Source organism: Cynocephalus volans, chromosome 10 (genome assembly GCF_027409185.1).
Source record: "Cynocephalus volans isolate mCynVol1 chromosome 10, mCynVol1.pri, whole genome shotgun sequence".
Lineage (NCBI taxonomy): Eukaryota > Metazoa > Chordata > Mammalia > Dermoptera > Cynocephalidae > Cynocephalus > Cynocephalus volans.
The window spans coordinates 97475538-97491014 of NC_084469.1; the positions used below are offsets into that span (position 1 = coordinate 97475538).

Genomic DNA, 15477 nt, shown 5'->3' on the forward strand with positions numbered 1-15477 from the left:
CTGATTGGGGGGCGGTCGGCTGTCCCTGCTGTGTCCCAGTGTTTTCCAGGTGGGCTCGTCTCCCCTACCACCTGTGCTCCAAACACTTCCTATGGACGGTCCCTGCACCAGTCCCTTGCAATGACTCACCGGCCTCTGAATGGCTACCCTTTTTCAGCTGTTCTGGTTCCTCTCTCCTGCGTGGGTCCACTGGAACCATATTAATGGTCTTGCTGTCCTGGGGGCCCCCAAGTCTCTCTTCTCCCCTGCCACCTGCAAGTAACTCCATCTGAAGGGCACAGCTGTGGCTTCTGCTGGCTCCTGCTCCATGCATGCATTCAGCAGCTGGAGCCTTAAAGCAGCCGCAGCCCGAAATAGAGCAGTTTTTTCTTTCTCTCGTCATGGTTTCTCCCACCTTCATGAACTCCGTAGGTCTCTCCTCCTCTTCCCTTGAGCTCCAGCGGCCCCAGCTTGGCTGATGTTACATTTTTATAGTTGTAAATTGGTTGATTTGTGGGGGAGAGTGACACTGGGGACTGTCTATTCTGCCATCTTGACCAGAATTCTTGTCATGTCCAGTTTTCATCTTGGCCTTAGTGTTGTAATAACCACTATCTAACCAACTGAGCTAATTGGCCAGCCTCACATTTATAACTTAAGATAGAAAGTTATGAATCCCCACACTGGCCAGCAATCAAGAAAGGAAAAAAAAGTTATTTATAACAGATCATTCTTTATTCTTACATGTCTAATGCCATGAGCTATAGTTTTCTTAAAAATCAGCGTGCCTTGAAAATTGTTTCTAGAAATATTATTTCAGGAGTCCCCTTTCAGAAGCTCTCCTTGCATTTGCAGCACTGCCTTTCATGGATGCTGTGGCTGTGATTGTGCCCTTAAAGGCATGTTGCTGTACTTTATCCATCTCGTAAAATTAACTCCCTTTTCTGATTTTGTTGAGGGGAGGTGTCAGAGTGCACATCTGGGAAGAATAGGCCAGGGAACCAGGTTCTGAGGCTGCATGTTCTGCTGCCGCACACACTGGTGAGGACCCACCTCATGCTGGTGACCTGTGAGAATGTGCCATGTCCTTGTTCTCGCCCTCGCAGAGCTCCCCATTGAGGAGATGAACGTGGGCATGTGTGCTGACCAAACTGCCTGGAGTTACCCAAGGGGTCCATTACTGGGACTCCTTTCTAGCTTCTTTCACCTAGAATATGGTGCTGGGGCAAAAACCTCAAAGGTATTTGTGGAGAGGAAAGAGCAGCAGTAATGTGAAGCCAAAGCCACCTCTCCAGTTTCCATGAAAGTCAGTCTGGAAAGTTCTTCCAGCTACAGAAACAGGCTTCTGGTGAATATTAACCTTGGCCTTCAAAGAAGTAGGCTTACAGTGAGAAGCTTCCTCTTTTGTCCTTCCTTCAGATAGCAGGTAGGACAGGGTCAAGAGCTTATGGCCAAGGGGACAGCTGCTCTCCAACTTTGTCTGATAAGGTGTCCTGCCTCCTGAGCAAAGCAAGAGTAAGATGCCAGGCCCTGGATTGGGGCACCCAGCACAGTCTTTGGAGAAACTTGTCTATGAGGAAGGATGCTCAACTAGATAATGGTCAGAATGAAAGGCTGCATTTGATTCAATACCCAAGTAACATTAGTTGGTTATTTACCCATAAGATGCACTCTTATTCATGCATGCATACAGATACCTTTTTAAGAAAATGTTTTTGGGCTCAGTTGGTTGATAACACTAAGATCCAAGGTTTGATCCCTGTACCGGCCAGTCTCTTTTTACTTTCTTTCTTTTTTTTTTTTTTAAGGAAAGTAACCCTATCAGCTTTCATAAGGATTCCCAGTAAAAATTGTTAACATTTCTACAAAATACTGTCATTGGACAGTTACCAAATTTCTGAAATAAACTGGACAGTAGGTTGGTACGGAGCTGCCATATGTAACAATATGTAGTCATGTGCTGCCTAATGACATTTTGGTCAACTATGAACCACATATACGACGGTGGTCAGAGCCATAGACTGTACCGCCATTCAGCGTAGGTGTGCAGTAGGCTGTACCATCTAGGTAAGTGCACTCTAGGATGTTCACACAGCAGTGAAAGCGCCTAACAACACGTTTTCTCAGAGCTATCCCTGTCTTTAAACAACGTATGACCATGTTGCTTCCTGTACTGTGGAAGAAACATGCATGTGTTAAAGGTTTGTAAACTTGACCTTTACGTAATAGAAAATGCTCAATGAGAAAATACCATTAGGTCTTAGCCACTAAACATATGTGCCATGGGACCCCGAGATCTCTCTCTCACAAGTGGTCCCTGGTGGCCCTCCTGGCTCTGGTGGTGCCATGGGGATCTGCCTTAAAGATGTCATTCTTGGTATTAAAGTCACTGGGGCTGCCCAGAGCTTCCCCTCAGATTCCTGCAGTGCTTGAATTCTCCCCCGTTTGATTCAGGTGAATCTCAGCCCTCCGTTTCTTTCGTCTGTTCGGCGACTCTCCTGAGTCTAGGGAATGACCTTTCTGGCCTGCAGATTTCAGGGATGCCAATGCAGCTGTGCCATGTGAACTGGCATAACCTGAGTGGTACAGAAGATGTGAGGAATGGGCTGGCCAGTTAGCTCACTTGGGAGAGCATGGTGCTGATAACAACAAGATCAAGGGTTCACATCCCCATGCAGGCCTGCCATGAAAAAAAAAATGAATTTGGAAAAAAGAAAAAAAGACATGAGGAATGCCTGTGGGCCTTTTCTCTGGCTTCCAGCACTTCCGTCTGGGTTGTCGTCGTTATCATTAGCTTGTTGCTCGAAAGACCTAGGGATCAGGGATTGATACTGAAGCTTTCCTTTCATTCTGGCTCTTTAACATCCAGCATTACCCTGAACGCCACGGAGGACCAGAGCGTCATGGCCGAGACTCCCGTGATGGATGGGGCAGCTACGGATCCGACAAGAGGATGAGCGAAGGCCGGGGGCTGCCTCCTCCTCCCAGGTTTGTGTCACACTCCTCTCAGTGCCTGTCCACTGACAGTATGGGTCTGTGTCCACCTGAGGGGCCCCCAGGTTTCTGGGATGAGAACCTGGATGGTTGTGAGCTGAGCATAGCCCTGGGGCACAGCCAGCCCTCGCCACAGTTCAGGTCGCCCCGAGCGCTCTCTCCAGTCAGCTCCCATTCCCTGTGGCCCTCCCTGCCCAGAGGGATAGGGGCACAGGTGTGCCAACTCAGAATGCTAATTTACCGTCCAGAATCCATCATTCTTGTTATAATGAAAACCAGACATGGGGCAATCCAAATCAGTGATTTCTTTTTCCAAGGGGCAGACGTGAGTGGGGAGACCACAGCCGAAGAATAGAGGATGACCGGACATGGCAGGGCGCTGCTGATGGGGGCATGATGGACAGGGATCACAAGAGGTGGCAAGGTAAGAAACAGCTCTTGTACCACTTTGTCTTTGTTGAGAAGTAACTGCAAAGGTAGAGGCTGCGCCTGCTCTGCCTACCCCGTTCCTGCTAGTGCCCTGCCGCAGAGGAGGTGCTCGGGAAGGGACAGGTGAATGAATGCGTGAGTGAGTGAGTGAACACACCAGAGACGCTCTGCTCTCTGGAGGTCTTGCCCAGGAGCTGTGCAGCGGGTGTTTGTAAATCCTCTCCACTGTGACTCAGTAAGGAAGTTGGACAGCACAGCTCATGGGCTGAGCTTCCTTCTGACTGGGATCTGCAAGTTCTTAATAACCAGGTGCCTCAAGAAAGGCAGTAGAGTTGACTAATGTGCTGTGAAATCTGCATCCTGTGTTCAGATGCTCTATGTGAAAATGAGTCTTGTCTTCTAGGTGGTGAAAGGAGCATGTCTGGTCACTCTGGGCCAGGCCACATGATGAACCGGGGAGGGATGTCAGGGTAAGGCGTTTGTGACGCTCAGTCTTTTCCCGTAATGCTTCACTTCTCTTTTGCATGCTGGCTTACCTTGGTGAAGGTTTAAAAAAAAAACACGTCTTTCCAATTAACACTACATTCCCCTAAGTGTGATGTGGGGTCAGTCATGTGTCACTGAGTCTGTCTGTGGATGCTGCCGCTCAAGAGGGGAAAGGAAGTCAGGAGGAGCACCTGCCCACCAGCACATCCCAGTGAACCAGTGATCGTGTGTGGTTTGGGATGGGCCAGAGCATTGGGCAGGCTTCATGGACAAAAGAATGTGAATTTATTCCTAGGCGTGGCAGCTTTACCCCGGGTGGGGCGTCCCGGGGCCACGTGATCCCTCGTGGTGGAATGCAAGGCGGGTTTGGAGGACAGAGCCGGGGGAGCAGACCCAGTGACGCCCGTTTCACTCGTCGCTACTAAGTACTCTGAATCCTGTGTTCCCGTCATGTGGCAACAAGAATATGTTCTGTTAGGAGTTCTCTTAAACTGTGTAAAAATAATTTTTTTTATCTGCTGCCATATTGTAGCTCAATACAATGTGAATTTGTTTTTGTTTTTGGTTTTTTTTGGGTGTTTTTTTTTTTTTTGTAATAAATGTATTTCTGTTCACATACCCTTTATTTAAAGTGTCGTTTCTTTTCATTTCCGCCTCTAAGTGAAATGAAATTATACTTAGCATGGCATTGCTGAGCCACAGCTCCTCATTCAGGGAAGGGGGGCTTCAAGGGACAGCTGTAAGGGCTTGATGGAGCGTCTAGAAGCACGTTGTTGATAGTGCACACCTTCCAGCCTGCCTCAGTCAGCTCAGTCATGAACCAGCCATTTCATCCTTCCTCCTCCAGGGCTCAGATGTTTCTGTAGCAGCATTCCACCTCCATGTTGAGGTCTCTTGCGGCACTTGCTGAAGTGCAGAAGGTCTCAGGTGAATATCCTGCTTTCTTCCCAAAACAAGGGTTGCACAATCTCCGTTTGTGCCATAGGCTCAAGGGGCAGCTACTACTTCCCAGGAATCAGTGGCCACATAAGGAAGTGCTAGCTGACAGGCTGCAGGGGTGGTGGCCACCAGATGGGTCTTGGGGGAGCATCCTTAGGTATTATTGAGTGGCTGAATATAGCTGTCACATCGAGAGTGATCTGTGGCAGACACAGGAACTGGCAGCTGCTGCTTGCTTTAGGACAGCAAAGCGGGGCTTAGTTTCACTGTTAATACTTTAAGCTTTGGAACTCCATCCCATTGCATGAGTCACTGATGTTTTCCAATGAGTGTCTCCCAGTTGTATGTATAAACATGTATATTCTGACCCTATTGATGTCTAAATAAGTGTAGAAACACATATGTCAGAAAATAAGCGAGGGCCGAGCCCGTGGCGCACTTGGTAGAGTGCTGCGCTGGGAGCGCGGCAACGCTCCCGCCGCGGGTTCAGATCCTATATAGGACAGACCAGTGCACTCACTGGCTGAGTGCCGGTCACGAAAAAACGACAAAAAAAAAAAAGAAAAGAAGCGGAAGAGCTTCAAGGTGTTAAAGGGGTTTGTTTTGCCTCTTTTCTCACATAACGGCATGCTTTGAGGCAGAGCTGCTTCCCTTCTCAGTACTGGGTGGCCCCTTCCTCTGTAAGGGTGTGGGCTCTCACCAGGACTGCATTGCTGGGCATTGAGAAACATTTTGCCTGCTGACCACACTGGAACCAAGCCTGTGAAGATTCACAACTGCTGCTCCATGCTGTCATTTGGACCTTTTTACATTGCCTTTTGTGCGTGCGTGTGTGCGTGCGTGCGTGCTTGTGTGTGTGTGTGTGTGGTGGCTGGCTGGTAAGGGATCTGAACCTTTGACCTTATAACACCATGCTCTAACCAGCTGAGCTAACTGGCCAGCCCCACATATTACCTTTTTACTTGGAGGATAAAACAGGATTTTCACAGTGGAGTGGGGGGTGTTAGCACGTGTTTGAAGGCACAGGGTCATCTGGCAGCAGTTTGTGCCCCAGCAGTGTGCTTGAGCACAGGCCTGGCTCCTCATGCCAGGTGGGGCCCAGACCAGCCAAGGGCATCTGGTGGTCCAGCACCCAACCTCCCCCAGGAAGCTAGGCTGGATGCCACAAACTAAAGTGACTGCCTCTTACCTTTAATAGATCTGCAACATAACCAGCACCACTTTAGACAAGCCCAAGTACAAAATGACGCCGCTCCCCTCCCCTCCCCTCCCCTCCCCCCTTCCCTTTACGAGAAGCCTCCCTGACTTAAACAGAAACCCCTTTTGCTTCCGCAATGACGTGGTTCTCCACCCCGATCCACATTAGCATAATGACCCTCCTTGATGGTATCACCCAGCTCTTGGTGCCAACATACCAATATAAGCTCTACCGGCCCCACACCTGGTGCTGTCCCCTTTCCAGGGCAGGCCTGGGCTGCCTGCTACTTGGAGCACAGCCCAGCAGATTTCTTTCTTTAATAAAGCTTGAACGGTACCCGGCATCCCAGCTCACTCTCTTTCAGCCTTTCTAATCCTGATTCTGCAGTGGAGACAGCACAGAAGCACCCAGCAAAGAGGAAGACGGTTGCAGCCCTGGCCTTGCTCTGGGGCCCTTTTAGCTGCTGAGGACAGGCAGGCTGGCCACCACTGGCAGTGGCTACCTTAACTGGAAGTCCGTAGGTGTGTGGTTCCAGGGGCTCTGTGAAGTCTGTTTCTGGGTCCTTTTCTTTGTTTTTTTGGCTTTCATGAATGCCAGTTGGCTGAAAAGCCTCCACAAATCCTATCCACCCACCATGGGCACTGTCAGGGCCTGCCCACTGGGGGGAAAGCGAAGGGCAGAAACAGGGACTTCACTCACAGGCCTCCCAGCAGACTTCCCCTTTAAGCCTCATTGGCCAGTCCTGTGCTCTCCCACCCTGAGTCCAATCGCTGGCAAAGATGGAATGTTCTGGGTTGGAAGAGGGGTGTAGCTACTGAGGAAGGAAGGAAGTGGTACTCCCCAGCTGTGTTACGTATAGGATTCTTTAAAAATCACCGTGACCTATAAAATCAGAATCTATGGGGGTTGTAGGAGGTTCCTAGGGCTGCTGTAGCAAATTACCTCAAATTTAGTGGCTTAAAACAAATTATAGTTCTGGAGGCCAGAAGCCCAAAATGTTTCAATAATTTCCAATGGGTTAAAGTCAAGGTGTCAATAGGACTGTATTACTTCTAGAGACTATAGAGGAAAATGTTGCCTTGTCTTTTTTTTTTTTTGACATGGTAAAACAACAGTTGTATCATTTTTAGAATTTTTCAGTGCACAGCTCAGTGGCATTAAGCACACTGAGAATTGTGCAACCATCACCACCATCCCTGTCCAGAACTTTCCCATCTTCCCATACTGACACTGTCCCCATGAAACACTCACTCCCCATCCCCCTCCCCAGCCCCTGGCACCCACCATTCTGTCTCTGAGAATCTGACGACTCTAGGGACCTCCTATGAGTGGGATCTCACAGTGTTTGTCTTCGTGTGTCTGGCATATTTCACTGAACATAATGAGCCCAGGATTCATCTGTGTTGTTGAATGTATGTATCAGAATTTCCATTCTTTTTAAGACTGAATAAATAACCCATTGTATGGATGAACCACATAGTGTTTATCCATCTGTTAATGGACATTTGAGTTATTTTCACCTTTTACCTACTGTGACTAATGCTGCTGTAAACATGGGTGTAAATATCTGTTGTCCCTGCTACCTCTGGGCAAATACCTAGGGGTGGAATTGCTAGATCATGTCTAGCTTTTGCAGTCATCATCCTGATCCCTACAGCGGCTGCACCACTTTACATTCCCACCAGCAGCGCACAAGGGTTCCAGCTTCTCCATATCCTCACCAATACTTTTTCCCCCCGTATGTTTTGATGACAGCTGTCCTAACGGGTGAGGTGGTATCTCACTGTGGTTTAGGGATTTGCATTTCCCTGATAACTAGTGATGTTGAGCATCTTTTCAGGTGCCTCTTGGCCATTTGTATGTCTTCCCTGGAGAAATGTCTGTTAGGTCTTTAGCCCATTTTTGAACTGGGTTATTAAGTCTTGTTTTTGAGTTGTAGGAATTTTTTGTTTATTCTAGACATTAATCCCTTATCAGATATAGGAATTGTAAATATTTTCTCCTATGGGTTGTCTTTTCACTCTTTTGATAGTGTACTTTGCATCAAGGTCAAGGATTCTGATCCCCATACTGGCCAGCTGCCCCCCAAAAAGAAAAGTGTACTTAGCATAAAAGTTTTTAATTTTGACAAAGGCCAGTTTATCTAGTTTTTCTTTTCTTGTTGTGCTTTTGGTATCATGTCCAAGAAATCATTGCCAAATTCAGTGTCATGGAGCTTTTCCCCTGTTTCCTTCAGAGTTTTACCGTTCTTACATTTAGGTCTATGGTCCATTTTGAGCTGATTTTTTCTTATATGGTATATATAAGGTAAGGATTCAATTTCATTCTTTTGCGTGTGAATATCCGGTTTTCCAGGCATCATTTGTTGAAGAGACTGTCCTTTCTTGATGGAATCTTCTTGCAGAACATAGGCCTGATTGCTGTGCAGAAATACGGTTGCCCCTGCCACCCTAACTCATCCACATCACGCTGGGCCACAGCTAGAGGCCTGTGAGTCCGCCTCTCACCCCTCACAGGTGGGCAGAGGGACAGGAAATGGAATGGCAGGCAAGGACAGGGATTGGGACCTGCTGTGGACTAGGCGCTGGGCCTGCTTTCCCTCTTTGGTTCTCAGTGTAACCCTGAGAGGTTCTACAACCCCTTTTACAGAGAGAAAACTGAGGCTCAGAGAAATGAAGTGACTTGAGCGAGGACACCCGGCTAGTAATGGAAAAGACCCAAGCTTTGAACCACCCATTCATTCAACTCTTTTCAAAATTCCCGGTTTTATTTATTTATTTTACTTGGCAGCTGGCCAGTACCGGAATCCAAACCCTTGACCTTGGTGTTACAACACTGCATTCCAACCAACCGAGCTGCAGCCGGCCAAGAGCCCTGTTCTCAAGCAGTGTCCCAGGCACTGGTGACAAACACACACAGGGTGGATTAATGAAGCACGGGTCGGTGGTGCTAGGACAGATGGGGAAGGCTGCCAGACAACAGGTGGGATCATGGTGTTTCCTGGCTAGGAAAATATACGCTGTGAAGGCCCTGAGGCCAGTAGGAGCAGGCTTGTGGGAAATACTGCCAGAAGGGGTTTAGAGCAACGGGGATGGGGATGGGGCGCAGGTGACAGAACCTCGTGTTTTTAACATTCCCTGGGCAACTTAGTGGTCTCTTAAGATTGTTCTATAGGTTAAGAAGAGAACTTCTCCCCAAATCATGGTCCCCATCCTGACCCACAGCACCAGGAGCTAGCTAGATGAAATCCAGGTCAGACCGAGCCGTTGGTTTCAGCATGATGAGAGCCTGGACTTCAGTCAAGGAAAACTTTGTTTGTGCCATAGGTGGCAGCTACCCCAACAATGGTAGGCTCTCCCTTGCAGCCTGGCCTTCACTGGCAAGACTTTCTGCACCAAGGACCAGTTGCTTGATGAGTGAGTGCAGTGGGGTTGGGCCAAGCTAGATTCCTCACACATCCATCCACCCATCCTTCCATCTACCCACCTACCCACCCATCCATCTCCACATTTACCCCCATCCATCCACCCACCCTTCTATCCACACACCTAACCTGCCCACCCATTCTCCCATCTCTTCATCCGCCCCCCCATCCATGGGAAAGAACTCCATGGCCAAGTTCATGGAGCTGCAGGACTTGGCCACCTGGATGGAGGTGAGGGGGACTGGAGAGCAGCTCCTCTCTCACCTCCAAAGGCAGTTTCCTTTCCTGTTTGCTTCACTGGGAACTCACATGGGTACACAAAGTCACTCAAGGCTGGATCTTGCACAGTTGTACTGTGGGGCAGGAGCCTGCCTCCTGGCGGGGGGCCTGGGCAGATTCTGTCCCCTCCCAGGGGCCTCATGAGCAGGGGGATGCCACCCTGGCATCACAAGTGCTGCAGACAAACCCCTCCTGTGCTGGGTACATGGGTTCCCTGAGGTGATTGGAAATCAAAATCCTGCATCCCCGGGGAGGGTTTGTGGTTAACAACAGGGCTCCAGGCTGACAGAGCGGGTTTTGACTCTGGACTTGCATGTTTCTTCATCTGTAAAATGGGCCCGGGAACCTGCTCCAGCCAGGGCTGCTGCAAGAGCTCAGTGGATGGAGTCAGGCTGAGGCAGGGCACAGCTGCTCCTGGCCCGTGATGCGAGCACAGCCTTCCTCGTCAGCAGCATTGAGGAGCAGGGACGCTTCCCGACCCTGCTCACTCCACTCTCACGTGAAGTGTGCCCCCCACATCACCAAGAACCAGCAGACAGCAGGGCACAGGGAGCTAGGCAGCCTCCAGGCCACAGTGGAGTTGGGAGACTTGGATGGAGACCACGTTCCTGGAGAGACGGGGGCTCAGGCACTGTGGGCTCCCCACTCCGCATTCAGCCCAGTGGATGCCCACTGGCTTCTCCTCTCTTGAAGACGGCCTAGGGAGCCATGTGTACACCTCCACCCTTCCCGAGCTCTGTGCCCTAAACTGCGCAACATGAACCTCAGAATTCATAAATCCCCACAATGGGAGATCCTGTTCTGGCTCAGGGCCCCACTACCAGGGCCTGCTCCCAGAGCAGCATCCTGGGAAGGTGACTGGCTCCCACCCAAAGCCACCTCCCACCCTGTCGGGGGACACAGGCTTCTTGTATCACCAACCTCGTGGGACACCCTTTGTGAGTGAGAGAGCTCAGAGCCTGATAAGTGGGGACACATCCAGGCCACCAGGAAGCTGCCCGTGTGGAGTTGGGTGTCAGGAGCTGGGGTGTCAGAGTCCCAGGGAGACAGGGACACTTGGGAGATGAGGTTGGGAAAAGAGTGCCCTTGTGGGCTGGAAAAACACCCTGAATAGTAATAGCCACCAGCCTGTGCTCTGCAGGAATCACCAAGGCTGTCAGGGAGAGGGTGGAAGGGGGTGGGGACCAGGCAAGAAAGGGCTGGAACTAGACCAAGGATGGAGGAGCTGAGCAAAATGAGGAATCAGTGGCCCTGGGGAAATCAGTGGCCCACAGCAAAAGAGGCACCAAGCCCCAGCTCCCAGACTGCCCATCCTGGGCTAAGACCTCCCAGAACCGACCCCCCCGTCCCTCTAGCCTGGGCTTGCCCTCAGCACCTTCCCAACCCTATTCTGGGCCCTGAGCAGTGTCTACAGAACACCAGGATCAATTGTCTACTTTGACTCCCCACACGAGGTTGACGGCCCAGACAGCAAAGGGGAGAACCACCGGCCTGCGGTCAAGGTCAGGCCCTGAAGAGCCGCCAGGAGCCAGAAGCCCAGGCCCGTATGCTCTGGGCAACAGCGTGGCCACCCCATACCCCCAGGGGCTAGCATGTAGGTCGGAGAACACTTCCAAAGTCCTTTATTGGGCCGGCAAGGCCGGGAGCTGCCCTCAGAGTGGGGTCCCAGTCTGGAGTCTTCAGGTCCGTGGCGTCCCTGTCCCTGTTCCAACCGGAGCAAGCAGCCTTGCTGTCTCACCACTTGGTCCGCTCCTTCACATATTCCCAGCCCTTCCTGGAGTACTCACGGGCCTTGGCAGGAGCCACCGACAGAGCTGACATCACCGTGATGATGCCTGCAGAAGGACACAGCTGCCGGTGAGGCTGCTCCCTACCCAGTGGGAGCCAGCCCCTTTGCCTCAGCCAACCCCTGGGAAACTCTAAGTCAGCCACATTTTTTTAGAGGCACAACTTCCAGCAGGGAAACTGAGGCAGAGGAGGGCCTTGCTTTGATATGGACCCAGGCCTCTCACAAACCATTCTGCTAGGCAATGCAGAAGCCCAGCCCTCAAAGGAGGCTCCGCCATGCCCCCCTTCCCTGGAATCTCCACCCCCTTCTCTTTCAGATCCGTAGGAGACACACACACACAGCAGAAAAAGGGATTGATGGAAAGGAATGGAAGCAGGAAACAGGGAGGGGTGCCAGACTGGGGTGTATGAGGCCATCCCCCAAAGCAGAAGGACCGGGGGCCTACCTGAATTCCAGGACTCCCGGATGGTAAAGTTCATCTTTGGAGGGGCTGGGAGCTGGGAAGAGGTGGGGGGGCAGAAGGGGCTGGTGAAAAGGAAAGGGTGCAGCAGCCCCAGCACTCCTCCAGGGGCAGATAGAGGAGCACAGACCTCAGAATGGGGCCGGCCCCAGTGCAGAGGACACCAAGCTGGGCGAGTGGGACTGAAGGCCACCCAAGAGCTGACCTCCCACCAAGCCCCGGCCTCCCTTCCAGCCCGGGGTACCTGGGGTATCTGCAGGCCTGTCTGCTCACTAACGTACTGGCTGAACTGGTACATGGCTGAGGGGACCACCTCCTCGGCCTTCCGCAGGGCCGCTTGGCTCTTGTCACTGGGCCCCAGCAGCTCCTGGTCGTACACCAGATAGACGGCGCCCCCAGCCACACTGCCCTTGATGAGGAACCTGCCGGTAAGGAAGAAAGGGTCAGAAGCTCAGGGGACAGTGCTGGCAACCCTCAGGGTCTAGAGGAGTCAGACCCTCCTGGGGGCTCACAGGCCAGAGGCTGAGACGCGGTTGCAGGGCAGACGACAGAGGAAGCAAAGGGCACCGTGGGAACCCAGAGGTATTATGCCTGACCCCTATTATACACAGCACTCGACTTACAGTGTGCAAAGCAAGGCGACGTAAGGCCATTTTAACTGGTAAATCGAGGCCCGGGGAGGTACAGTGGGCCACTCAAGGTCCCCCAGAGAACTTGGTCTCCATACAGGCACAGCAGCCAAGACTTAAGACCCCTTTCTAGAAGCCTTCCAGTCCACGGAGAAACGCTCAGAGAGCAACCTGCGGGGATTTTCTAAGTGTCCCGGGGCGCTTCCTGCATGTCACTTGCTGCTCTGGGCAGCAGGATTGGTTCCCTGGGCATGGCCATTTCACGGAGGAGGCAACTGAGGCTCGGAGGAGTCTCGGACACCGTGAGTAGAACGACAAGGAAGCCTCTTCCCCCATGAGCCTCAGTTTCCCCATCTGGGCCATGGAGGAGGCTGACACTGCGAGAAGCGAAGAGCTGATCGGTAGCAAACCGGAGGGGGGAGTTGCCCGCAGGAGGGGACTTCCTCGGGGGTTCGGGGCCCACCCAGTCTCCCCACAAACCTCATAAGCGGCCACACCCGGACCACCATGGTCATTCGGCTCCTCGCGCAAGGACACTCGACTCGCCCGCCGCTTCCGATCGCGGCACCGCAGAGGTCTCTGGGAGATGCAGTCTTTCTTGTCAGCCGCAAAGGCCTCTGGGAGTCGTAGTCTCTTTATGGCTCAGACTCCAGAGAAGGGCTCTGGTCTCGTCGCCGGAGGCCTCTGGGAAATACAAGCTTCCGCCTGGGTAGCGGCAAAGCTGTCTGGGAAATCTATTCGGCACCACCGTGTGAAACGTCCGGCCGCGAAGCCTCCTGGGAAATGTAGTCCGGCCGACCCTGATCCTAGTGGCGCGAGAAGAGGCGTCGGGTGTCTGGAGTGAACCCTGAGGGGGGACCCGAGAAGATGCTGGACCCGTGAGATCCACCCGCGCCCGCGCGGGAGACTGAAGGCCTGGGACCTAGGAAGAGTGAGCCTGTAAGGCGGTTTCCAGGGCAAGGCTAGGGCAGGATTGTTCGAGAGCGGCGGGCCGCAGTCACGTGATTGAGCTTGGGGTGGGGCTTCCGTTAAGGGGGCGGGGCCGCAGGCGGGAAAGCCGTTGCCCGGCAACGCCGGGGCGCTTAGTCCCCACGGCCCCGCCCTTGCCCCTGAGGAGGTGGGCTTGGAGTCACGTGGCTCGGGCCCTACGGGAGGGGGCGCGGTCGGGGGCCCGGCTCCACAACACCGGGAAGGGAGCCGGAGTGGTGTTCGCGCGGCTCCGGGGCCGGGACCACGGCACTACTGGACGGTGGGGGAAACGGAGGCCCGAGTGGGTGAGAGCGCGATTGGGGGCGCGCAGCGGGTCACACGCCCCTTTGTCCTGAGGGGAAGCTTGAAGGCCCGGGGAGGTCCTGGGGCCGGTACCTTCTGCAAGGATCTGGCTCCCCCGGCTCCTTCCGTATCCCAGCCCGTCTGCTCCCATCATTCATCCACCCCTCCGTCCATCTGCCCGTCCGTCCATCCATCCTTCCATCCATCGATCCATCTATCCTGCTGGGCTGCCGTGGTCAGGGCGGGGGCGGGGGGTGGGAAGAGGGTCGAGCCCAGGAGCTTCACGGGCTGTCTCTGGACATGGGGGGTGGTCATTTCTTGCTGAGACGGCGGCTGGCGTGCTGGGGGAGTTTGGGAGTCCAGTCTTCTGCGAACTGAAAGAGTCACAGACGGTGGTGGTGGGAGACGAGGATGGACAGGTGGGCAGGGGCCAGGCCGGCTGCGCCTTGTGGGGGAGATGAGGAGCTTGGTCTCCACAGCAAAAAGGGGCGCGGCCAGATTTCTTCCGATAAAGATGCCTCTGGCTGTAGGGAGAGGACGGGATGGGAAGGAAGGAGTGTGGAGGTGGGGAAGCCAGACTGCAGTGGGGGAAGGAGGCCGGGGGAAAGATGGGCGTGGGTCAGGCAAGAGGCAGGGTCTGGGAGGAAGGTGATGAGCTGTGAGCCCCGGGGACAGAGAGGGGGGGACAGCTGGAGAGAAGTTCCGGAGGGAGAACTGCTAAGACCTGGGACCATTGGGCTGTGGGGATGAATGCCCAGGGTCTACCATCCAGGTATGTGGGACAGTGGGGCCGTCCCTGCGATGTGACCTAGGAAGGGAAGCAGCTTTGGGGTCAGATGCTGAGCCTGGTTTGAGCCCCATTGGGTCTCTGGGGCCTGGAGGATGTCAAGGGAGACCCCCAGAAGACAGCGTGAGTGCGTAGGGGTGGGGGTGGGGTAGAGGACACAGGGCTGGGTCTAGAGATGGGAGATTTGGGGACTGACTCCCCAATCCCACCACCTCCACCTGGTCCCTCTCAGCTTCCTGGGTTGTGGAAGTCCCCCTCTCCTTGTCCCATTCAGTTCAGAGCATAGAAACCCCAAGATGTGGGCTGGCCAGTTAGCTCAGTTGGTTAGAGCTCCACCTTGTTACACTAAGGTCAAGGGTTCGGATCCCTGTAACTGCTAGCCGCCAAAAACAAACAAGACAAAAAGACAAAAAACCCAAGATGTGGTGGGCCTGTGCCCTCTTCTGGGAAGACCCATGATCTCTGAGACATTAAGAACCCAGCCTGTTTCTCTCTTTCTCCTCCCTGGAACATGTAAATCAGCTCCCACAACTGAAGTCACCTCTTCACCTCTTAACCCCAATGACATGGACATCTCTGTCTCCAACCCAGCCCCAAGTGTCCAGCTGCTTTGGGTGTTTCCAGACAGAGTGGTCTCTCTGGGGTCCCCATCTCTCCTCCTACATTGCTTATATTACTCCGTGTCAATCTATTATCTATTGAGCACCTACTGTGTGCCTGGCACAGTTTTCGGCACTGAAGACCCAATAGTAAGCAAAACAAGCAGATTTTTATTTACTTCTGCCCCCAAGGAGCTGACAGTCTAGAGGGAG

At 52.9% G+C, this 15477-nt stretch overlaps 2 protein-coding genes across 5 annotated transcripts in view; one reads left to right on the forward strand and one right to left on the reverse strand.

The window, feature by feature from the left end:
• Window positions 1-4488, forward strand: part of SAFB (scaffold attachment factor B) — a 37662-nt gene extending 33174 nt beyond the window's left edge. For 2 of the 4 annotated variants that reach the window (XM_063110209.1, XM_063110211.1), the window contains 4 exons: window positions 2849-2967; window positions 3297-3397; window positions 3806-3872; window positions 4184-4487. In XM_063110209.1, the coding sequence (XP_062966279.1) occupies window positions 2849-2967; window positions 3297-3397; window positions 3806-3872; window positions 4184-4313 (417 nt within the window). In that variant the 3' untranslated portion in view covers window positions 4314-4487. Of the gene's footprint in view, window positions 1-2848; window positions 2968-3290; window positions 3398-3805; window positions 3873-4183 lie in introns of all 4 variants that reach the window. The other 2 variants (XM_063110208.1, XM_063110210.1) reach the window with 2 other exon arrangements.
• Window positions 4489-11333: 6845 nt separating this feature from the next.
• MICOS13 (mitochondrial contact site and cristae organizing system subunit 13) lies at window positions 11334-13207 on the reverse strand. Its single transcript, XM_063112761.1, has 4 exons — window positions 13087-13207; window positions 12222-12399; window positions 11963-12014; window positions 11334-11563 (listed from the first exon to the last, which is right to left on the reverse strand). The coding sequence occupies exons 1-4, from the start codon at window positions 13119-13121 to the stop codon at window positions 11463-11465; spliced, it is 366 nt and encodes a 121-aa protein (XP_062968831.1). The 5' UTR covers window positions 13122-13207; the 3' UTR covers window positions 11334-11462.
• Between the last annotated feature and the right edge of the window lie 2270 nt (window positions 13208-15477).

Coding starts and splice junctions, on each gene's coding strand:
- MICOS13 (XM_063112761.1), bottom strand. CDS start 13,121: ATGACCATGGTGGTCCGGGTGTGGCCGCTTATGAG. Junction 12,400..13,086: donor CGGGTGTGGCCGCTTATGAG/GTTTGTGGGGAG, acceptor CCTTACCGGCAG/GTTCCTCATCAAGGGCAGTG. Junction 12,015..12,221: donor CAGGCCTGCAGATACCCCAG/GTACCCCGGGCT, acceptor ACCTCTTCCCAG/CTCCCAGCCCCTCCAAAGAT.